The sequence below is a fragment of the Talpa occidentalis genome, unplaced genomic scaffold, assembly GCF_014898055.3.
Source record: "Talpa occidentalis isolate TD23 unplaced genomic scaffold, MPIMG_talOcc4v2.1 talOcc4.8, whole genome shotgun sequence".
Lineage (NCBI taxonomy): Eukaryota > Metazoa > Chordata > Mammalia > Eulipotyphla > Talpidae > Talpa > Talpa occidentalis.
In genome coordinates, this window is record NW_023605194.1 from 79,299,675 (window position 1) to 79,325,671 (window position 25,997).

Below are 25,997 nucleotides of genomic sequence, written 5' to 3' on the forward strand. Positions count from 1 at the left end.
GAGAAAGAGGGGGAGAGGGAGAGGGAAGGAGAGGGAGAGAAAGGGAGAGAGAGAGAAAAGAAATGGAAGGAAAAAAGGAGGGTAGGGAAGGTGGGACAAGAGAAGGATGGAAACATTGCATAATATCTAAAACAACTTCCTATCACAGAAAAATTATTGGTTTAATGCCATATTCTTACCACAGTGAAATGTGTACATAATATTTTCTTTACAGTTATCAGTTGAAGTCCAATTTAAACAAATAGAAGTATTTGCTGTTTCAGGCTGTGTGCAATTTTCCAAGAAAAACACTGTCAAGAAGATATAGAAATAGATGACTAATATTTCATATGTGTTATAAGTCCAGTTATAGTCAATGAAATCACACACAATTATATCTTCCTTGGTAAGCACATTTGGATTACATTTGAAAAGTTTAATAACTTAAAGCTTATTTCTTGATTATTTAGTTTACTCTTTTTTCACATAATGCATTTGGCAGCTTTTCATTTAGAATTTGTTACTTTTTAAAAAATGAAAACCTAGCAAACATTTAGATAAAATTATAAAGTTTGCACATTTTTAAACACTCATTCCAGTTCATTTTCTTATTTGTGTTGTTAGTTATTTTCATTTATTCCATGATCATTCACTGAATGACTATTATACCAAGAGCAGTACAAGGGCTTCCTTTTTGGGAATGCATTTTTTAATTCATTATCATCTTCTCTTTTCCATGGGTAATTTATTTCAGTAATATTTAGAGAAAATGAATAGATAATATTTTTAAAAAAACTATTTAAATGTTAATGCATCAGTAATTTTGAATTATTAAATGATGTAAGATATTCAACCAAATCACATGGTCCCTGAATCCCCTTTCCAGAGCAAATTCTGCTTTCATATTCTTTAGCCCTTCTCTTTCCTAACCTGGCCAAACCTGCTTTATCACCTTAATGACTGTAATATTCCTTCTTTTGTGAAAGTATTTTCGTTCTTCCACAATCATCAAGTTCTTGACTGTGTTTTTCCCCAATATATCCCAGATACACCTGTATTTTACAGGACTCATATGTGCATACATTTATTTAATGACTTAAATTACATTGAGGAGAAAAATGAAAGCTTGCTGGTAATCAGTGGGATAAATTACATCTAATCTGCATGAGCCACTTTGAAAAAAAGTGAAGGGAAGTAATTAGTCATAAAGCTTATATGAGTCTGTAATTTTCTTAGGTCAGGGGACTAGAAAGGTCACCTACTCCCAAGGTGCTGACTTTCTTTCCTCAGCCTTATTCACCCAATGGACTGAGTCCTATGACTCTGTAAGGCAACATATGCAACACTGCACTGTTTTTGTAAATACACAATTAGAAATCAATTCCTACTGACCTGATGGTGCTGTGAATGTCTTAGGTGAATCAGGACATGAAGTAAAATTTACAGTGAAGTTCTCGCATGCTGTTAGGTTACTGATTGTTTTGTTTTCACACTCAGGTTTACATTTATCTTTACCATGAACAATCAATTTTGCAGTAAATGTTTTATTTTCATTGCCATAAGTGTAGCTCACAGAGATATTCTCACCTGAAAGAAGATACAATAGTAAAGATTATCTTTTTTTTTATTTTTCAGAACAAGTAAATCTCCATTTAATGTAAATAACTTAACATTTGATTTTTTAAAAAATATGAAATTATTAACAAAACATTTGTCAGAACACGAAAATGAGAAGGAACACACCAGGTGCCTCATTATTTTTTTCATATTCCCCTTTATGCACTGTCAAGTGCCTCAGCTTGTAAATTTATATTTGGATGGTTATTGGATGAATTTCTGTCTTCCTAACTGGACTATAATTATATGACAATAAAGTTCATTTTATTTTGATCATCACCATAAAAACAGATCCTTATATAATGTTACTATTAAAGATGCACTAATTGCTTATTGAGTTAGTGTACAGATGAATGGTGAGTCTGACAAATTTCTTGTTTTATAATTCCCCTTACTTCTAAATGCATTTTGGTTATGTTTCTCCAAACACATGGAACATAAATTATTTAAAGACCACAAGTCTCATGTTTCCTTTACTTTTGTAATATTATTGATAATAAACCCTCCTAAACACCATTCCACCAGGTTATTTCACACTCTCACCTGAATTAAATGAATTCCATTGACTGATTTAAAAAGTATCTCTTCAGCAGATATTAATTTATTGAACCATTTTAATGCAACAAAAATTATTCAGCCCTCATTATGTTTAATACACTTACCCAAGCACTAAATATACAAATGATCAACATATAGAAATGTATAGTCAAGGTAGAGACATAAATTGTAGAAGGCATGTGAACTCCTAAAATAGGTTTATGCACAAAATAAAATGGAAGTAAAGAGAGACAAATCTACTCAGATTAGAAGAATAAGAGAAGCTTTCCAGAAGAGGTAACTTTACTTATGTTTTAAAATATAAGCCAAACTTAGAAATCTCATGGAGGGAGAGGGTGTACTAGATAAAAATGGATGGGAATTTCAAGTGTATAAGAAGAAGGGCAGGAGTAAACACCAAGGTAGAATGAAATGCAATGTGGTTAGAAGACTGTAAGTAGTTTCTCATTACTCAATGAAGAGTGTAAGCAGGCAAGGATGCTAGAAGAGCCTAATCATAAGCATATGGGACATCTTTGCACTCAATGTCTGAACAGCTACTGAACTCAGGAGATTTGGTGTAAAGTTCAGAAACATAGGAAAGAGGAGGAGGAGAAGGACTCTGTTTCCACAGAGAAGAGAGGAAGAAAATGGGACTAGTCTCAAGCATCTGCTTTGAGCCAAACCCTGCCAAGACAGGGAGAGAGGGGAAGAGAGACAGAAAGATTATTTTCTTCCTGATGAGCTTTGAAGGTTTACCCACCTTGCATATTTATCATCACAATTAATCCTTACCCACCCAAAATAAACTTGCTATCATTACATTTTACAAATACCGAGCTGAAGTTAAGTGGCTTCACCCAATTTGCTAGGTATTATTTATTAATCCTGGTACTCAAAACTAGCTCTGAATATGACATCAAAGCTTCTTGGTCCTGAAGCACATTGGCTTTTAAGATGTGGAGCTTGTCATTGGTGAAAAATTTGAGTCAGTGAGTTCAACGTTCTAGTGGATCCTGGAAGCTTAAAATACAGGAAAAAATGTAACATACTCTTCTAAAATGATATATGCTACTTCTCAGTGCATAAACTTACCACAGGGCACCACTGGAGTTGGAGCTGTAAAAGGGAAAAAGGCAAATATTAAAATTTAATTTTGAAACATTTCTTCTATGACCATTTTGGGGAAAGGTGGTTTATGAAGTTCCAATTTTGTAGCCTATCCAGTTCTTTTTATGGTTAATTTGAGGTTTCAGAGTTGCTAGTACAGTATTTTGATCACAGAACTTCAAATATTATAACTAAAGGGCTAGTTATATAAAATATTTTCATAAATTTACCCAAAAACAAAATTGTGATAAGAATAATATTAAGCCCTTTCAGGTTGAATATTCAAACATGCTAAAGGTCCTCAATCCCTTGATTAATTTAAAATATAAATAAATATAGCCCTCAGAGAGTTCAGTTTACACTTTTGTTTAAGCAAGGAAATAGGCAAGGGTTGCTTCATTCTCTAGTTTAACTTTTGTTAGCTCTTTGCACATATAGTAGATCCTGGATAATTGCTCTCTCAACAAATTGAGGCATTATCTTGTGTGAACCTATGTATTTAACTGACCCATGAAAGCTGAGATCTCTGCTGATCTCATCTTTGAGTAGGAAGACTTTGAGTGAGAATGGTGGGCTTGCTGGCTCTGCTTTGCCTGGCGCCTTTACAGACACCACCAATCTCTTCCTTCCCTATAAGCCCCTTGTCTTTGCCTCCACACTCCATGCTGTTGGATCAAAACTCAGCCATAGTCCTTTGCCACTCAACACATGGAATGGAGAGTCCCATTGATAAAACTGTCCCTTTTCATAGAAACACCTAAACTCACTCTTACAGAAAGAAGTCCTAGTATATTTGGGCATTTATCTACTTATTAATATTAAAACACACATTTCCTGGGGAGGCTACGTTATGACAATAATACTAGGCCTCAACACTTCAGTTACACCTGCTAAAGTAGATAAGTAATTACCACCCTCAGTATTAAAATGCTTTATCAGATTCTCAAAGAAAAGAGCCCAGGATAGATCAGGTGGCAGACTCTTCTGGGAACACATCCCAGGTACATGGGGGTGGCATGGTTGCATGACTGGAGGTAAGGTTGTCACCTATGGTTGTGGAAGCGTTTGTAGGGGCAGTGCTTGCTGGAGAGCTCTGAGTGGATGGTGCAATGGGCTGATCTGCAAGGAAATGAACAGAAGAATAAAAGTTAATGAGCTGGTCATATTGAAGGGTGAGGGAAAAATAACGAAGATAATCCTAACTGAATCTTTAGAAGTTTTGATCTGAATTGACACTTGTTTGCTTTAATATAAGAAAATGACCAAAGATTTATCTACCAATGGTCTGTTTAGATAACTAGTGGTTAAAATCATTAGAATTAAGTATTGTATAGTTGAAAGGTGACTTGAGATAATTCCTACCTGACTCACCATCTTCCTCAAACTATTCCTTCCCTTTCAATTAAAATTCTCCTCATTAATTTACTAATAAGAATCCAGGTTGCTCTTTTATAACATTCATTGCATTTCAGACATTTTACTTACTCAGTCCTCACAGCAATCTTATGAAATTACATCCATTTTTCAGATAGGAAAACAGACACACAGAAAGAGTTAGAAGCTTGTGTTACAGTCAGCTGGAAAGTAAAAGTACTGGATGTGACTCCAGGATTAAAAGAATAAAGTACATCATCTTTCTTCTTTGTCATAAACTTTCATAATACAGAAAATAAAATATGCCCAGAAAAAAGCTTCCTGCAAAGTTTATTCTGCCTAATTTTGTATTAATTTGTGAAAATTCATAACTCAGGAAACCTGATAATATGTGGTGTGAAACAAAAGAGATGCCTGAAAGTTTCAGGTGCCTGTTTCATTATCCCTACCCTAAAACACCTAGAGCACCATCTTCAAACCTGAGGAGTTATCTGTGGTGAGGTTGTTGGAGGTGAGTGCAGGTAAGGCAGCGGAGCTGCTGAGTGCAGGATAGAGGGTGGTTACTGGTGTGTAAGCTGTGCCTGAATCCAAGGTGCTGGGTGTAGTCTTGTCTTCTGGGGCACCTGAAATCAGAAAGGTCATCAGCATTGCTGCTCATGCTACCAGGCCAGGGCAATGCCAGACATCTCACAAAAGGAAGATTATTGAAGCGAAGGCAGAGCAGCTGTCAAGCACTTAGGTACCACCACATGTGCATTCTGCAATCTGAACGAAGTTCAGCAAGGCTTATGGGATAAATTTAAGTGCAGGCAACTCGAAATCTATGCACCTTTGTAATCAGACCACAAATTTTAACTTTGAGAGGTAGCTTGGACAACCCAAGCCTCCTGGTTGACAACTGCCTTTTGGAGACATCAAAAATCCTTCAAGGTAATAGAGTGGAGTATGGGCTTGTTGGTGCTAAGACCACACCACGAACGTGGACGAGGAGCTCTGAGTGTGAAAACCTGTGCTAGGGTTTGTATAGGAGGAAGTGCAGCTTTCCACATGCTGAGAACCTCACAGAGGGTGCACCTCCCTGGGGAAAGATCTCTGGGTGGAGGTGCTGACTTCTAATTTTCTTAAAATAGAGCTGAAGATAGCTGCTGAGCTCTGAATTTTTTTCCCTTTCCAGATGCAGATTACAATTCTGCTTTGGTCATATATGCCCCCTTTACCAGGAAAAGTTGAATTGGTTTGGAATTAAGGAAGTTCCACATTATACTTTCTCTCTTTTCCAATCACATAGGAGCTAGTTGTTATAGAAGCAAGTGTTGTAATAAAGAAACTGCATGTTATATTCAGTAAGGATGTTTCAAAGTCAAGCTTCAAAGCACCTCATGTATGCTGTATCAACCCACAATTATAGCCCAGGCTATCAATATACATTCATTGGGGATCTACTAGCTAGCATGATGTTAGCTGTCAAAGCAAAAGCTTAAGAAATTCGAGCTACTCCCTATTTAAGCTTGTTTGCTTTTTCACTGTAAACACCCCAGGGGTCATCCGTTCAATGATGTGATATCAGCCTTGCATTTGTGGTCTGATTCGCAGTGTCTCATGGTGAAGCATGCACACACATTTAGAAAATGACTTTGACATCAGAATGTAGGCCTTCTCCAGGCCCAAACTATCCATTTGAAATGAAAAAGCATCTTCCCCCTAAATATGAGTTTGCGTTCTCAGGTCCACTTCAAAATCCACTAAACTCCAATGGGGAAGCCATAGTATAGAATAAACATTAGTTCTTCAGTTCTGAATCCTCAGAGATAGGCTCCAAAAGAAGGAGCAGGTGAATAGGAAGATTCATTGTTTTAGCCTTAAAAATAATCAGAGATTGGCCCTCTGTAAAGTTTTTAATCAACTAGATTTGTCTTTAGCCCTTTGCCATATTCTCTTTTTCTCTTTTCTTGCTCTTTTCCTCTCCTAGCCATCCCTGTACATGTACTGCTTTGAGGCGCCCCCCACTTTGAGGTGTCCACACCCCCCACTTTGCTACCATCACTCTTCTAAGGAAATGACTTTCCCCTTGCTGTGTGGTGACCTTCAATGACAGTTTAGGAGTAGCATTTTATAATTTTAATTAGGTTAATTAATCCAAACAGATTTTTACATAGTGGAATTGGCCTCTGGGAGAGGACTAATCAAAAGGCTTTCTTGATAGAGGCAAAATAGACTAATTTGTGTGGAGATTAGCCCCACAGTTTGGTCCTTTATTTTATGGCTCCTTTCCATCCTCAACTTCTGAATCTGTGGATTTGCTGAAAGCTCCAATTCTTTCCACTATGGTTCCTATGGCAGCAGGTGTAGGTGGGATGAGGCAGGGAGATGGACTAGCTCTTTACTCAGTAGTTCAGTGTTTATAGACTGCTTGTGATGGTTTTATGCTAAGTAAGCAGTTTTAATACTCCAGAATCATAATTATGTTTGACTTCCAACTTTGATCCACACTTAGTAGAACCATTTTAGTGCCAATTCTGTGGGTGCTTTCTTCATACCTGTAACCTTCAGTCACACATGTCACTAAAGGAATATATATGACTGGATTTGTAACCTGAAAAATATGATGCTTGTTTTTGAGGAAAAAAGGGGTACCATGAAGTGATTCAGACACTGATTTTGTAACACTTTGTTGTTTTTATTTTTTTTTTAAATAGAGTTGCTAAGCTGACAGCTGTTTGAATGGGGACTCTGAGCATCATCTATTTCTTTCTTCTCATTCTTTAAAAAAAATACTGATAGTGGAGTCAATATGAGCTACTCTCCATTGTTCTGTTTATTAGTAAAAGAGCTTTGAGTAAAGATTAATGTGTTATTTATTAATGTGTAAAGAAAAAAAATTCATTTTCATGGTACAATACTTGCCCCTGATATAAAGAAACACATACGTGAATAACTGTTTTCTCTTGAAGAAATTTCCCCTATATTATCATAATTCTCGTTCTTTATTATTTCATCTCTTGCAAGACCATCCCATGGGGCCTCATAGGCTAAGAGTAACTATGAAAGTTTGAAATTTCAAGCTCATCAACTGTAAGTGCTACACAGGGACAAATACCCCTCATCTACCATTATTAAGCAAGGCAGTTGGCGTGCACTCCTCATATTTGCACAAGTCTAAGGGACCCGCAAACCTGATGTGTCATTCATGCCAGCAGCACGGGTGCGTGTGGTAAGGGCAGCTGAGCTGCTGAGTGTCTGTGTGTCAGGTCTGGTAGAAGGCGCTTTCGAGTTTCCATGCGTGGAAAGGTGAGGCGGTGTTGGTGTAACATCTGAGGTAAGAAAGTGAGATCATTGCATCAATACTTTCCCAATGTTAATGAAAAATTTAAATATTAAGAGCAATTTGTTATTATTAGAGTTTACCAAACTGTGGAATCTATTAAAATGGATGTCTGCAGTATTTTAAGTTCACCTCGCTGAAGGTAGCACCCAAGGTTTCATTTACATATCCTGGGAGGCTCCCCTAGTTGATGCTGTCATGAGTGACTCAGGTTTCCTGGTGATTTTTTTTTTATTTTTTTAGAAACTATGAACTTTTTGAATTCTCCTTCAACTCTATGAGCTGAAAGTCCAGACAATTCTTTGTAGGCAGAATAAGAATCCCTCAACATACAAGAATCTCTCACAAATCCCAAAGAAAAGAAAAAACAGAAGATGGACAAGAGATGTAACAGATATCTATTTAATACATACACTGGGTAAAACATCTGCATAGACACTCATCATTATGAAAACCTTTTTGAAATGTTAATCAAAATAAATATTTTAATTATACTACTGACAGTTTTAAAAACTAATAAGATGGGGGAAAAGAGTCACACACACACATAAACACACACTCACAGAATCATATGCCCAGTGTCCCATAATATTACATATTTAAAGTTAATAATATACATGTGGATGTTTGTTTGCAACCATTATCAAAAAAATCAATTCGTGTATATAATATTGTTAAAAATGAATTGAGATTTTTACCCTACTTGTATCAGTGAGCTAGAAGACTGATTATATTCCACAGTCTAAATCAATTATAAACACAAATTAACATATAACAGATTTTATCCCAGTAGATAACTAAAATATCATAGAATAGAAGATTATTTATTAGAAAAGAAAATGTGTTCTTTTATCAGAAAACAAAACAAACTTTTCACGCTAATTTCACTATCTATGTTATTGCTCCAGAGCAAGTTGCTGTTTCAAATTATTCATCTTTATTGCCCATTCCATTTTAAACCCTTTTTGTCACACTTTGCTTCATATGTTAATCTCTGACTTTAAAGTTTTCAGGGAAAAATTGGTGAGAATAAAAAGGGTAAGAAAGTAGACCATACCAAAAAAAAATGGTAGAAATGTCATGTGTGTGTTTATGCATGTGAAGTGAAATTTGGAAGTGGAAAATTGCATGACATTACACAGTTAATTGAAAGTTTGTTATAGGGAGCCTCCCTGGTGGCTTAAGGGTTAAGTCTCAGTGCTATCACCACTATGGACTGAGTGCTAACCCACATATGACCAGCAGACCTCTCCAGCTACTACTCTTAGCAATGTATTTCTGTAAATCCACCTGTTCTGCTCACCACTCTGTCTTTGGTGAATCCTCTCACCCCTGCCCCCAACCTCTGGCCTATACCCAAGTTCTTCTACACACCAAAGAAAGAAATAAAAATAAAATAATTTTTTTAAAAGTTGGTATAAAATACAAGAAATTGAAATGCTTACAATGTTAGTTAGTTCCCAGCCACTACTCTGTTATGTTAGCTGAAAAATGTAGTAATGACTAAATATACAACCTTATAATCAATAAAAAAAAGTCACTGACCATTTACTAAACTGCTTCTTACAACCAATAAATTTCATCAGTATGATACTCAAAACACTGTAATTACCCTGTACAGAATGTCTGTGATGATATACATGCTTGTTTTTCAAAACTGATTAATGGCATTGTTAATCAAATGGCTTTGTCTCTTTTTTCAGAGTATGTCTATCAATCTGTTTGCTTTAGAAAATGGCAACATAGTGCATTATCTCAGATAAGTCATGAATGGTCTTCATGATGGTTGATTCAAGGATCGGAGACTTACTTGCAGACCTAATATCACACACAGAATGATATATTCGAATTCTAAGAAATATCGGTGGCTTTTCCTGATGAAGATACCTCCCATATCACTCTGACATTTTTCTATAAACATGGCCACATAGTCTTAACTCTACCATTAGGACTCACCACCTTGATTAATTTTTTTTCTTTTAAAAATAATGCAAATGTCCCTGGAAGACATTTAAAAAACAAGTAGTCTGTCTCTAATAATTTTCTGACATTAAGAATCTGGAATTGAACAAAGAAAGATCCTACTTTGGGATAACATCCAGGGAGGGCAGTATTGACAAGGTCTGAATAGGGAGTCCCATATCTGTTGGGGCTACAGAAAACCTAAATGAGCAGGAACCTGGAGAATGAGGCAGTTCCTGGAGATCAGATGTCTCCTGATTTTCCCAGGAAAGATTCCCTTATCTCTGTCCCTAACAACACATGTTCATTATTTCATTCAGCCAATATTTCATAAACATCTTAGCTCCCTCATATTTTATACACTTTAATAGAGTCACATGCATAGAAAGTGGACACATAATTTAAAGAAAAACTGTTTCTGATAATGTTAGAATTAAAAAAAAAGAAAAAGAAAGATCATTTTCTCTAATTCCATTTCACTTAACATCTTGATGCCAACCTGAAACATCAGAAGTGCTAGCATTACTCAAAGAGTTCAGGGATACTTCAGCTGAAACAGTGGCTGGACTAAGAGATGACATGGTCTCTGAGGAGCCATTTTCGCTTTCAGAGGTGCTTGCGGGTAAGAGTGCAGTGCTGCTAGCAGGTAAGGGGCCACTTGTAGGAGAAGCACTGGGATTTTCTGTTGCATTCAGTCCTGTTATATTTATGGGAGATGGAAGAAGGAAAAAAGTAAATATGTGAATATATCCTTAAATATATACTCACCTGAGTTTACTAACTCCCCAGTCCATTATGGTATATATAAGCATATATACATACCTGTGTATATGCACAACCATACAGATAGGATGTACAATATATATGTACATAATGATATGTTTGTAAATGCATATACCTACATGCATGCATCAAATGGAGATGCAAACAAAGGTATAGATATGATAAATAGCCTTAAATGTACTATGAGCTACAGAATAGTGATTAAAGATAAAAATGGGGAATGGAATTTGAAAGCAGCCTCTTCCATCTTCCCACTGGGTTGCTGAATTCTCAGCTCTCCAAAGCAATAGGGTACAGGAGAATGAAATACCACACATAAATGTGATTTAAAGAGATTATAAAAGATATCAATGAAGAAAAGAGAAAGATAAAGTCAGAAAGGACTATTAGGAGGGTTTGGGCTCCAGAAAAAAAAGAAAGACAAACTTCTAGATACACAATGCTTTTCTTTTGAATAAATCATATCCAAACAAAGTAAAGACAAAGCAAAAGATTAAAAGACAAAATTCTTAAAGGGATATACAAAATGACCCTTCTACAAAAATGTTTTTAATTTCATAATATCAAAAAGCCACAACTGAGATACTGAAATAACATTTCCTATAGTTTCAGTTCACTTCAGAAAAAAGAAAAATATGACAAGATGTTTATGAAATAGGTCCTTGCATAGCTGATACAAGCATACGATGGCTATAAACTTCCTGTAGGGCAAACAAATATCTTGTATAAAAGACTTTTAATTTTGTTTATACTCTTACTCAGAAGGTGTATCTCTTCATAAAAGAATGAGGAAATACACCAAAATTGTATTTGAAAAAATAAAAATCAAATTGTGATTTCTGTATGTTGGGATTATAGAGGCTTCTTCTTTCTTAACTTCTGTTTTACATGTATTTATTTCTATGAATTGTAAAATTTATGCCTTTCAATATTTAATTAATTAAACTTGATTTATATTATGAAATTAGTTTAATTAATTTAACATGATTGGATAAGAGAAAAAGGCACAAATATAGGGAGAGAATTGGAGAAACAAGAAAAGAAGTAGAATTGACATGATAGAATCAAGAACTGAAATGGAGAGATAACTAAATAGGGAATTAAGAAAATGGAAATAGAAGTGATACAGTGGAGTTCTAGCTTCTTTCTTTTAGTGCTGAAGTTAAAGTGAAATCAACTTTTACTTTTATTGATTTTGGAAAAGCATCTGTATTTTTAAATATGGAAAAACATGAGGGGGAGCAACACACATCTAGTTTAGTGGCTTATTATTTATACACACTTTCTCACTTGGACAAAACTTACATGAAAAGAAGCAAGATTACTAGGAGGCAGAGATGCCAGGCACCTCCCCATCCTCTCATCAGTCTTCTGCAAAGTGGCATCCTTAGTACTTTCCAGCTGAGGAGCACTTGTCACAACATGGTAGAAAATTCTTAGAGTTAACAAAATGATGTACTAGGTACAGGATTGTGCCCATGAAAAATTGGAAAACTATTCTGGGATTGCAGAAATCCAAAATGATAGTAGAGTTATTGTACATGTTATTTTCCAAAGAAAATTTTATGGGTTTCATAGCCTGATCACTTACAAATAAATGCTTACAAACTTTCACCCATAATTACATCCAACTGAGCAGCCAGCACATGGCTACATCCTGTCCTCACTGTACATCATAAATCCAGTGTTAGTTGTTCTCTAATCAGCTATATGTTGAAGAAAAAGAAAATAGGAGTGAGTGGGGAAAGACAGGACAAAGAAAGGGTAAGTGTCCAGTAACATTAAATCACTATCATTGTTACAGACTTGGGTAATTATGGTTTGTTGGTTTTAGATTAAATTAACTTGTGTGTTGACGGGATTCCAACAAATCTTTTTCCTTTGAGAGAAATATTGCAGCTGCTCCCTTCGATTTGAATGACAGATACTTGAAGCAAAACCAGTTCAAACACCTTATACTCTTTTGAAGAGAATCATTCAAGACTGCTTCTATTCAAGCAAATCAGTCCAGGGTGGATTAAGAAAGGGTGTTCAGAGAACTACCCTCATGCCTAGACGCATTAGTGTCCTTGCATACTTCAATAGATACTCCCTAGTTTCATAAATAAGAATTTAATTTAAATTAATTAAAAATTCAATTGCCAACTTACATTGTCTCTGCACCCCAACTTGGGCAATATTACTAGTTTCCACTAAGTATATTCTTCTTGGCAGTATTTGGAGAGACCATTCTCATTTAAGTTTTAGGTCATGATTTTAATCTGTTTTCATCATTTGGGGACTTGTTATAATAGAGTTGGTGCATAGGTAATAAGGTGCTGAGTCATCTACAATTTTAAACATTCACTCCCATTCCACCCCATTCCCATTCCCTCCTGCAGAGATTACCAGTTTATACAGTTAAAGTGAACTTACTCTTCTGTAAATGGTAGAACTGCTAAGTTGCATGTAAGTGGCATAAGCAAATCACAACCTGTTTTAATGAGTGGCTTACATATTTTTATAAAATCTCTCTGCCATGTTAGAAAATTACAACATTCTAACATTTTAGATCTTTTAAGAAAGAAGAGGATATTCTTCTATGCAACTTCAGGAGCATTTTGTTACTGTTTTCAGAGTTCTTTGATTCTTCAGTTTGGAATGAATTATTGTTTAATAACAAAAATAATTCTGTTAATAACCGAATTCTCAGAACATTTCTAACCAAATTCTCAGAACACTTCTAAGTACTTCATTAAATGTGCATTATAATTATTAAATCAGAATTCTCATAGTGGTTTTACTTACCTTCTTAATGCAAACTGTAAACCAAATGGATAATCAGGAAATATATATTTCAACAACAATAACACTTAAGTGATACAGTTTATTTATTTTTTATTTTTTTTTTTTAAAAGATTTATGTATTTATTTATACAAGCACTGGGTACAGTCAGAAGCATGAGAGGGTGAGAGAATTCACCAGAGCCAGAGCGGGGAATGGAACAGGCAGACTGACGAAATACACTGCTGAGGGGAGCAGCGGGCAGCAGGAGAGGTCTGCGCGCCATGTGGGACCCTTGCCTGGTGGCCGGGGATCAAACCAGCGCTGCAGAGGCTGCGGGCAGCTTTGCAACCCAGCGCTCAACTGCTGTGCCACCGGGGAGGCCTGATACAGTTTATTTTTAACAAGGTTCAATCTCTAAGTTGGCTTGTAATATGTATGAATTTATTTTCAGCACTTTCATTGGTTAAATTTAATTTATTTCTGGTAGGGCACTTGTTAAGCTTTTAATTTAGCCATGACAGTAAAATTTAGAAATGGTTATTACAAAAATCCTAATAGTCTAAGAGCTTTTCTCTTGAAGGATTTAATTAATTATATTTATGTTTAGAATTCTCTCTAATGTTTTCAGATAATTCCTTGACACATTTTTGACCTATAAGGTTTTGTCCTCTAACTTAAATTCATTTATTAGCAACATTAAGATTTAAAAAGAAGGGCCTCCCTGGGGGTGCAAGGGGTTAAGACACAACCAGTGAAGCTATTCACAGCCACTGCAGCACAAGTTCCATCCCCAACCAGGGAGCTACCCACATGGTGCAGCACACTTCTCCTTACTCTCCCGCTGCTCCCCTCAGCAGTGTATTTCAGTCAGTCTACCTGTTCTGTTCCCCACTCTGTCTCTGGCGAATCCTCTTGCCCCCACATCTCTGGCCTGTACCCCAGTTCTTGTATGCATAAATAAATAAATCTTTAAAAAAAAGATTTAAAAAGAAATTGGAGCCCTGCCATGTGATTTATGGTCAAGTTTAAGAAAAGCTGCAATTTATGCACACTAATACATATAAAAATAATTATATGTGCAGTTTCATACTTTTATATAAGTTTTATATAAAACTTTTATTAGTTTTGCGAAAAAATAAAACAAGAAAATGCAAGTGTTAATTCTTACCACTAGTGGAAGGTGTGGATTGTCCTGCAAAGAAAAACAAACATCTTTTAGAAAATTTCAAATTTCATACATATGTATATAAATATGTTAAATTTATGTATACATAACCATCTATATGACATATATACATTTATATATCATCTCTATATTATTCAGTAATAACAAAGTGGTAACTTTTATGACCCTTCACCCAAATGAAAATATAATTCTTTTCCTAATGTTATAGTTACACAGTCCAAGGGTATCAAAGCTATGCTATTACTTTTTGAATTCCAGGTAAAATAAGAAAATAAAGGAAATCTATTGAAATTAATTTCAGCCTTCAAAATACTTTTGCAAAGTTTTCTCAAATGTATTCATTTATTTAGGTAATGATTATACATTACCTACTATGTGCTAGATAATACACATTATAGAAATACAATAAGATAATGATATAGAAATTCCTGTCCCTAATCATCTCAGTTCAGTGTGACATTAGTGCCAAAAAGAAAAAAAAGTCCCCCCAGTGTTAGGGCAGAAGTGCTTTGGAAGCAGATAGGAGCATGGTCTAATTTAGAATTCCAGGTTTGATACTAATTAGTGGAGGAGGTGTGAGAGAAGGTTTCTTGGATACATATTACCTGTTACCTAAAACATTATAGAAAGCTAGCTTAGTCCTAGAGGAATAAAAAGTTAGGGCTTAGAGGCTTCAGATAGCCATTGCTAGGAAGTGAGCTGTTTTTTTTTTTTTAATTGAGGAAATGGTTTATAGCACTGTATAGTATTCACAGCTGTAGGTTCACAGTTATTCAGAAGTATGGTAGCACACAGCACTCATCACCAAGACACCCACAGTCTTCCCCCAGAGGCTCCTCCTCATTTTGTTCTCCACCTTACCCTCCCTTTCTGGCATCCTCAATTTTATAGTCAATTTCTAAGGTTTATTTTTGGCTTAATTTTGTCTGCTCCTTTACTTTGTTTGTCTATATTCCAAACGTGAATGAAATTATCCAGTTTTTGTCTTTGTCATTTCGGTTTATTTTGCTTAGCATAATCTCTTCCAGTTCTATCATGTTGTTGTGAATGGCAAGAGTTCATCTCTTTTTATAGCTGTGTATTATTACATTGTATATATACCACATCTTTGTAATCCATTTATCTATCTATGGGCACTTAAGTGGATTACATAACTTCGCTATTGTAAACAGTGCTGTAAGGGAACATAGGGGTGCATGGATCCCTTCAAACTAGTGTTTGCACTCATTAGGTAAATGCCTGGGAGTGGAATTGCTGGATCATATGGGAGATGTCCCAGTATTGTTTTGAGAAACCTCCATGTTATATCATAGGGACTGGGTCAGTCTATATCCCCACTAAGTGCATGAAGATTCTTTTTTCTTTACAACCTTAACAATATCTTTTTTCCTGATCTTTTTAATACGGTGTCATGTCTCACTGGTGTCAACCGGTATCTCATGTTTTTGATTTATATCCCTGATGTTAAGTGATAATGAGCATTTTGTATGTGCCTATTGGCCATTTATATGTCTTCTTTTTGGAGAAGTGTCTGTTTAGCTCTTCTGCCATTATTTTTTATTTTTATTTTTTTTTTTTGTTTTTGAGTTGAATTAGTGTTTTGTAAATCTTGTATATTAGCCCCTTGTCAGATGTATGACATACAGATATTTTCTCCCACTTAGTTGGATGCCTTCTCATTTTAATGGTAGTTTCATTTGCTACACACAAACTTTTTAGTTTGATATAGTCCTAACTTCTTTATTTTTCGCTTTTTATTTTCCTTGCTGATGGAGTTGAGTCATTAAAGACATCCATGAAGCCAGTATCATGGAGTGCATGGCCTAAAATTTTCTTTTTTTTATGGTTCCAGGTTTTACATTCAAGTTTTTAATCCATTTTGAGTTAATTTTTGTATATAATGTGAGAGAGTGGTCCTGTTTAATTATTTTGCATGTCACTGTCCAGTTTCCCAGTACCATTTACTGATAAAATGTTCCTTTCTCCAATGTCTACTCTTGCCTCCATTGTCACAGATTAGCTGTCCATAATTGTGGGCTTATTTCTGGGCTCTCATTTCTATTCCACTGATCTGCATGTCTCTTTTTGTTCCAACAGCATTTTTTTTAAGATTATTTATGAATACAAGAGCTGGAGTACAGGCCAGATATGTGGGGGTGGGGAGAGGATTCACCAGACACAGAGTGGGGAACACAACAGGCAGATCTACTGAAATACACTGTTGAGGGGAGCAGCAGGCGAGACAGGAGAGGTCTGCTGTGCCATGTGGGTTGCTCCCTGGCCAGCCAGGGACCGAACTCATGCTGTAGTAGCTGCAGTCAGCTTCATAGGTTGCGTCTTAACCCCCTGCGCCAACAGGGAGGCCCAATAGCATATTTTTTTAATTACTATAGGTTTGCAGTATAGTTTGTCTCTGTGACTATGATACCGCCATTCTTCCTCTTTTGTGCGTGAGTGTGTGTGTGTAGAGGTGCTTTCTCTATTCAGGATCTTTTATAGTTCCATATAAATTTCAATAATGTATGTTCTGTTTCTTTGACGAATATCATTGATATTTTGATAAGAATTGCCTTGAATCTGTGTATTTTCCTATGTAAGATGGCCATTTTAACATAGAGGGAACTGTTTACAGAGAGGTTTAATGAAGAAGCATTTCAATTTTAAATCAGTATGTTGGAAACGGAAGATTGTCAAAATGCAAAATTGGGCACAGGAAAACCAGGAGACTGAAATAAAAGCATATTAGAAATATGTCTTAATTAGGAAAATGGTAGCAAAAAAAAAGTGAGGGTGAAAAATCCATTCACCACTTAAGAAGTAGTCAAGGCTATACATGTTTGGAAATGAGGAAGGTGGACAATGAACAATAAGAAAAAATATCTAGGTTGATAGTTTAAACTATTATGCATTGCATTAGATAAAATGCAGAAGCTTTTATGCAGAACTAAAGAAGAAAGAAAAGAAGGTGGGGGAGGATATTTTTATATGCTCAAGACTTCCAGGTAAAAAATGTATAGAAGTATTTGGCACAGAAATTGGTAGCTCAGGATATACATCTGGGTCAATGCTATACATCAGCATGTAGGTGGATATTGTTACAAGGGAGGAGTAAGATCCTCAAACATAAAACAGGGACATCTGTCCAGGATACAATCTTTTTTTTTTTTTAATTTATAGAGGCATGGTTTATTTATTTATTTATTTGTTTGTTTGTTTGTTTGTTTGTTTGTTTATACATGCACTGGGTACAGTCAGAAGCGCCAGTGGGTGAGAGGATTCACCAGAGCCAGAGCGGGAAGCAAAACAGGCATAAGGACCGAAGTACACTGCTGAGGGGTGCAGCAGGCGGCAGGAGAGGTCTGCGTGCCATGTGGGACCCTCCTCCGGTGGCCGGGGAGCAGCTGGGGATAGAACCTGCGCCGTAGAGGCCTCGGGCAGCTTCGCAACCCAGCGCTCAACCGCTGCGCCACCGGGGAGGCCCCAGGATACAATCTTAAAGTTAAATTAATATTTAAGGGGAGAGCCAGAAAAGGTGACTTAATTTTCTGTATAGGGGAGAAGCCAAAGTTCAGCAAGAGTTAAGAGTGGAAGGTGTTTCAAGAAAGAAATGGTTGATGTCAAATAAATGAGGACTAATATGGGACAACTGGATTTTTTATTTGGGTTTGTGAGAATGTTGGAAAAGCAAGCTTTATGGGCATGATAGGAGCTAATCTTAGTTTACATTGGAGTAAAACATGTTTCCATCTCTCACTTTAATAAATGATTATGACAAAGACCACAGAACTTTTCTCAAATGATAGTCAATGGATGCTATAAAGGAAAATCAAATATTAAATGAAAGAATGTACTGGCTAGTATTTGAGCTACCTTCCTGCCTTGAGATTTTATGTTCTGAGCACAAACTGAACTGAAAAGCATTTATCCCAACAGAGGTGCCACCAAGGGGGTATGATTCAGTATTCTGCAATGACATTCTATGGTTTATTCCTTGAAATAAAATCCATTTTTGTATTACATATATATTACACATACAAATGTATGTAGTTATTAAAGTAGTAACATTAAAATATATTTATAGTTCTCTATTTTTTCTTAATAATTTATTCTTAAGTATTATTTTTTTTTTTAAGATTTTATTTATTTATATAAGCACTGGGGTACAGGCCAGAGGTGCGGGAGGGTGAGAGAATGCACCAGAGACAGAGCAGGGAGCAGAACAGGCAGAAGGACCAAAAACACTGCTGAGGAGAGCAGCAGGAGAGACAGGGAGGTCTGCCGTGCCATGTGGGTATCTCCCTGGCCTACTGAGAATTGAAATGGAGCTTCAGAGGCTGTGAACAGCCTCACAGCACTGCGCTCAATCCACTGAGCCATTGCAGAGGCCCTTAAGTATTATTTTAAATTTGCATTATTTGCACTTTTATTCTCTTCTTTTTTTAGTCAGCTTTTACCTGATTATCATAAAATATTAAATGTCTTAATAAAATTTCCCATTAATAGTTTCCTCTCATTTATTCTTATTTCCTAATAAGTTTTTAGGGTTCGTAAAATGCTCACCTACAAAACAAGTATTAAAAATATATTGATGTGGGCCTCCCCTGGTGGCGCAGGTGGTTGAGCACCATGCTGTGAAACTGTCTGCAACCTCTGCAGTGCTGGTTCAATCCTGGCCAGCTGGCGAGGGTCCCACATGGTGCGGCAGACCTCTCCTATTGTGCCCGCTACTCCCCTCGGCAGTGTATTTCGTCAGTCTGCTTGTTCTGTTCCCAGCTATGTCTCTGGTGAATCCTGCCACCCTCCTGCGCATCTGGCCTGTACCCTAGTTCTTGTGTAAATGAATAAATAAATCTTTTTAAAAAATAATAAATCGATAAAAATAAATAAAAATATATTGATGTAGCAATAAGAGATTCCTTGTGTTTTTAATGAAAGGACAAATAATCTTTATTGTAATTTTTTATAAATAATTCAGCATATAGCCACATTGAAAATATTCAAGTTGGCTTGAATGTCTGAGGACCTTTCACATAATCATCTTCCCTCTTTATCTGAGAAATTCAAAATTTTAAAATATCTAAAAATATGTTTGATATGTCCCATCTCAGAGTAGACACCCAACTCTGTGGAATTTTAAACAAGTCAGTTTGATTCAGTTGCATTCAAGAAATATTATTTTGCTGGTAGATTATTAAGTGCTAGGGTTGTAAGATATAAAGGCATGGTCGTTTGTCCTGTAATAGTCTCCAGTGATCCTCAAAGGAATTTAGGTCACAGATGTAATTTATGTATCTTATTATGACTAACAATTAAAATTCTTCCCTTTTTAGATAAGCAGGAGTCACATAAAAAGATTAGGAGGGGAGAAGCAGTGGTCGCCATTTAGTTAAGGGTCTTGCACTTAGATCAAGTGTTGGTAAGCAATTGTTGAATGATTTTGAGCATGAGTAAATGCAAGGAAGATCAGCTAAAGTAGAAATGATGACAAAAGCTTGGGCAGAAATTTAAGAACAAGCATTATAGGACATTAGAAAATTGAATTTTTATTTCCTGAGGGCAATGGAAATCATCACATCAATGACTATAGAAGAAAAGTCAAATAGAAGACAGAGAAGAGGAATTTTAATACTACCTGTACTACCACCGTCACAAATTTCAAAGACCACTAACTTCAATCATTCTGATGTATTAGCTTGTTGCCACCAAATTATGTTGTATAAACAATGCAGGTACTTTTATAAAATGAAATTATAACTTGTCACAATTTATTATGGAAATGAGAAAAGTAATGGAGAGACTGTAAGGAAACTATTTCTATTTTAACATAAGAACTATGAACATGAGAGTAAATAGATTAGAAATATTTCCAGCCAGTAGACTATCCATCAGACCATGGGCATGTTAAATGCGCTGGAGTTATTAATGTAACTCTAGCAAGTTCAAAAGAAATAAATTTTCATAAAGGAAATGCACTATGTGTAGTATTTTAATCTGTGTTTTTAAAAGAAAGTATATGACCACAATAGACTATACAATTTTTAGAGATTTATCTTTTTTAAGGAATAATTCAGAAATGGTATTGCATTATTATTTGCTAACATTTACTGAATGTTTGCTGAGTACCAGATATTACACTAAATCCTTTGCCTTTATTTTTTTCTCTTTAAGCATAACAACATTCAGAAGCTCAGAGAAGTCAAGTGTCTAAGCTAAGTTCACAAGACTAGAATAAGCTAGTCCAGGCTTGAACTCGAGTCTGTCTGACTCTGCAGGCCATGCTCTCAAGTCTTAGGCATCCTGCCTTCCTCATTAACTTGTCCTTAGCCTGGTGGCTCCATCTGACCTTCCAGGGTGGAAATTCTTTGAGCCATTATTTTAAGTTCCATGAAGATTGCTGTTTACTAAAAACTCATAGACTAAGTAAATTTTTAAAAATGCATCTTAATCAAGATTGAACTGCAAAATAAATGACTTAAAATGCTACAAATGCTAAAATAAATTTGACCTAAAAATAGATATTCAGATTAAATTTTAATACACTGGGTGAATTAAATATTCAACAAAATTCAGAGATATGCCAATTTAATTTGCTACACATTATTATTTTGAGAGGAAAGTCAATCAAAATATAGTAACATTAAACAAAAGTATACAACTAACAGACCTACTATCTAACTGTAACAAAGTTTTTGGAGAGTGGGAAGAAAGAAATATGCATATATATATAATTATACATATGTATTTTGACTTGTATATATATATATATACACATACAATATACATGTATATATATTCTCTTCTGTGTTCATGCTTACTTTTCAAAGGCATTTTGAATTGAATATGCATTTTTCAAAACATCCATTTATCTCTAAATTTAATTTTAAATTCGTCTACTTGGTGATTTTTAGGCTCTAGTAAAAGACTGTAGTTTATCTAATGTTTATTTCATTTTCTTTATAAAGTATTTCTCCCTCCCATCCACCTTCCCACACATAACCTTCGATCTTCTTGGAAAAAATTCCAAATACTTGGGTACCATCACTGTTTACACTCAGCATAAAACTAAAATTGCTTCTTCCCAGGGTCACAAAATCCCAAGAAGCTGATATTCAGTCTTGTAATATTTTTAGTCAACATAATAAACCACATGAAAATTATTTAGGCATTCAAAAATTCTTAGATATCTCTCTAAAATGAAAATTTAAAAATGCAAGCTACTCTCAGATTTGTCTATCATTAAGAAAATATTTAGGCACTACTGCAATGCAACTTAAAGCCACACTTCAATTTTTATAAACCATATACACTAGATTATAAACATTAAATTATTTTAAATTTAAAAATTATTTTTAAAAAGTAACTATAAATATCAAAGTAGGGTCACATATAAAGGCAATCTACGTGAAATAGTCTAGTTAAAATTTTAATATCTGGGCCTCCCCGGTGGCGCAGTGGTTGCACGCTGAGCTGCAAAGCTGCCTGCAGCCTCTGCAGCGCCGGTTCGATCCCTGGCTGCCAGGCAAGGGTCCCACATGGCGAGTAGACCTCTCCTGCCGCCCGCTGGTCCCCTCAGCAGGACTGGTCCCCTCAGTACTTCTGTCCTTCTGCCTGTTCTGCTCCCTTCTCTGGCTCTGGTGAATTCTCTCACCCTCCTGTGCTTCTGACTGTACCCAGTGCTTGTATAAATAAATAAATCTTTAAAAAAAAATTTAAAGGACTTGTCCAATTAAAAAATCACCAAATGGCTTTTACATAAATGTAAGCAGTGTACTTAAAAACACTTCTATAGAGACAGTCTACATCTGAAATAGGGTGGTGAAGTTATTGAAATTTTTGATGTCTCATCACATTAGAATTCTTCCTAAATGTTATTAAGAGTGATTTCAAGTGTCTGTTACATTTCATGGATGCAGAAATTGTCAGAACATTACTAAAATTTTAGGTAGAAGGGATGTGTTAAATCCACATCACTAAACAAGAAAGTGACAAGACTGGTTATATGAGATATTTAATTCATTCATGACCTACTCATTTGTCTCATAGTATATAGTCACAGATTGATCTGCTTGACTACTGCACAGTAACAGAATGATGGAGTCACCTTTATTGATATATAGAGACAGCCCTGAAAGCTATAAATCCCTATTACTGTGTTTTTTCAAAGCAACTATATATGGTTAATGGAGTCAGACAGACTTGGAAAAAGAATAAAATGGTGCTTAATAACTAAAACTCATCTTTTTAAAATTAGGAGATTGTATTAATGTAAATAGCATTACAATTTATGTAAACATACATGAAAAATGCTGGGAGGGTGTGAAAGAAAAATACGTGAAATGGTATGGGAATTAAGAGAACACATGTGTGGATATTTTGGCAGTAAGGAAAAGACATCAATATTTCTGAAAGTTTCTCTCAAATTCTATAAACATATCAAATATAACAAAACAGATCACAGTAACATACTTTGTTTCTGTGTAGTAGAATATACTTAGTGTTTCTATGTGACTTTATCTGGGGGCATTTTGTACACTTTTTAAATAAATTAAAAGATAAGTTTAACTTTTTTTTTTTACTGAAGTTAACATTTGTTTGCAAAACAGTGTGCAATTCAGAGATATGTGTTACCACAGCACTTCTGATAGGTTACCACACCACACCCACCACCTTAGTTTCATTATTTACACAAACTAATATTTATCAATATTCCAGTAGGTGGCAATATAACACCAAAAATCTATCAATCATTTAACCCAGCACTCTTCATTATGTATAAATCTGCTGTGAATCACCAATGGAATTGATCAGGTAACTTAAACAGATAAAAAGTTAGGTAACAGAGCATTTGATATTCAAAGCTGTGTTATTCTAATACATGTAATGGTACTGAATTTATTTTTCCCAATATGTTCTTTTTCAACTCAAAATGTTTAAGTGATCACAAATCAAAACTACCTTGAAGTCACACCACTAATTCCCCATCAGAGATTTCAGCAAAAACTAGGAATAAATTGAGTGAAAGGCACACTTGGGTTTTAAATACTACCCATTCCACCAAGACCCTTTCCTCAATGAAATGGAATGCCATTTCCAAAGAAATTTAAACCTATCTAGTTCAGCAACTCTAAGGTGCACAAGGACAGAGGATGAAATCAAACAGATGAAATAAATACTTATTTCAGTATCAGCCCTAAAAGTAATGATGGAACATTTCAAACTTGACCTCCATAAAAACAAAGATCATGCAAAAGAGGAAAAAGCAAATCAAGCCTTTCCCTTAAACTGCCCCCCCCCACAAAAAAAAAAAAAAGAAAGAAAGAGGCAAGAGGAGACAGCTAAAACAGGTATGGTTTTTATTGCTTGGTAAGGCATGGCAATGATAAAGCACTTAAATGAAAATGAAAGGCTTCTATCTTACTCAGTAAACCTGAAAAATGGTCCACAGGCAGCAAATTCAACAAATCAGATCAAAATAGTATGTATTTATGGAGTAAACATTCTGGGCAAGTCACAAATAAGTTATTATTTGGATTTCAGAATATCGTGGGAGATAGTCTTTCCTTCCTTCCGTTCAGCTTCTCGGTAAATATAAAAATGATAGCAATAGTTTACTGAAATCTCATTATGTATGACATTATTTCAAGCATTTTTACTTTTTTTTTTGCACTGAATCATCCCAGCAAGCCAATGAGTTAGCAATTATTTTTTCCTGTTACCAGAAATAAAACTGAGAGTTAAAAGAGCTTAGAGAATTTTGCTGACAGTCACACACCTAGGACCTCGTAGTAAATTTGCAATTATGTCTAATAATAATTTTCTTATTCTTTACACATATTTTTTGTTAAAACATTGTTTATATTGCCATTTTGCCTTTTAATCCCATAAATAAAACAATGGTCGATTACTACCAGTAAAAACTTTCAGTAATTTCTATTGGTAAAAAGACATAAAATTTTAATATCTATTGACATGCAGTTCATTTGATAAATAAGGAAACTAAGAATCAGCAGGCTTAAATGTCTTTCTGATTTCAAACAATTTCATGAAATCCATGATTTATAAGTTTCATTAATTATGACCGTTTTGACATACCTTTTTTAGGGGGAATCTCACTTCCAAAAAACATTAGACCAAAAGATCAAGATAAACTGAAGAGAGACATGGGAGAAACTGAGAAAATGCAAGGAGCAGAAGAAACCCTAAAACCAAATGTAAATCATCTGCTCAGAGGTGAGACAACATTGCATCCATGAACAAAGAACAAGGGCTTATAGAAAGCAATATTTCAAGATTAAGAAACAAAATCAGTAGATACTGGTTAAAATCTTAAAAAGAAGAAGAAGAAGAAACAGCAGTAGAACAGAAAGTGGCATTTAAAAAATGGCAAAAGCATTTGTGTTGACTTCTAGGAAGCAGGAATCAAGGATAGGGACAAAATAATGATTTTATCTATTATACACCTACAGTACTATTTGAACTTTCAAATCACACACACACACACACACACATGCATGCACGTCTTTAAATAAGAATACAAATAAAGAAGAAAGGTACCATGTAAAACTGAGGTGAGGCTAAAGAAGACACATATAAAGGGTGGCCTCAGGGTAGAATAGAATCAAGGAATTCATCATTTTTAAATATAGTAATCATATCTGTCTCCCAAAGAACTATCATATGTGTCTCCCAAAGAACTCCCAAACAGCCATAAGAGGTATTCTTGTTCCTATGATTGCATATGAATACATATACACAGCTCTGAAACTAGACATATGCTTATTATACATATTTTATATTTAACTTAGAAAATCATGTTTCCAATCCCAGCCATGCTGATAAGTTAAACAAAAATTTATAAATGCAAGATTATCATCTTTACAAGATTGGTTACTTTGCCTCATTTTCTGTCTTAAAATATTTATCTACAAGTCATAGGGGGGAGGTGAAATTATCACTTCCTGTGTGATGATGACCAACCCGAGGTCTTTGGTTTAGGTTTGTATGTCTTAAAATGTCCTATAGTTAAAAAATTATTTTACAAATATTTCATGTCACATACCCCTCAGGAAGAGTAATAAAGTATATTAGCCTATTAAAGGTAAAGCTTTACCTAAGGCCTGTGACAAACTAAAGCCAGGTAAGGACCCATTTTTACCCAAATCCTGAAGGAATGGAAGGTACAGTCCTCTGCTGATTTTGGCTTTCTACTTACTACTCATTAAAATTCTACAATTCAGTTTCACAATAAGTTTTAAACAATGTACGTCAAACACTCAAAGGAGGGAATATAGACCATGTTTGAAAATCGTTTAATTGTATTACGGCCATCATTTAAAACAAAACAAAAAGCTTTCCGTGAT

General features: G+C 35.2%; 1 protein-coding gene across 3 annotated transcripts in view; it reads right to left on the reverse strand.

Moving 5' to 3' along the window:
* Positions 1-25,997, reverse strand: part of PTPRC (protein tyrosine phosphatase receptor type C) — a 113,463-nt gene that overhangs the window by 45,844 nt on the left and 41,622 nt on the right. For 2 of the 3 annotated variants that reach the window (XM_054690291.1, XM_054690292.1), the window contains exons 3-7: positions 14,620-14,643; positions 4,291-4,362; positions 3,229-3,252; positions 1,372-1,566; positions 180-290 (exon numbers count right to left, since the gene is read on the reverse strand). In XM_054690291.1, coding sequence (XP_054546266.1) covers positions 180-290; positions 1,372-1,566; positions 3,229-3,252; positions 4,291-4,362; positions 14,620-14,643 — 426 coding nt within the window. The remainder of the gene's footprint in view (positions 1-179; positions 291-1,371; positions 1,567-3,228; positions 3,253-4,290; positions 4,363-14,619; positions 14,644-25,997) is intronic. The other variant, XM_054690293.1, reaches the window with a different exon arrangement.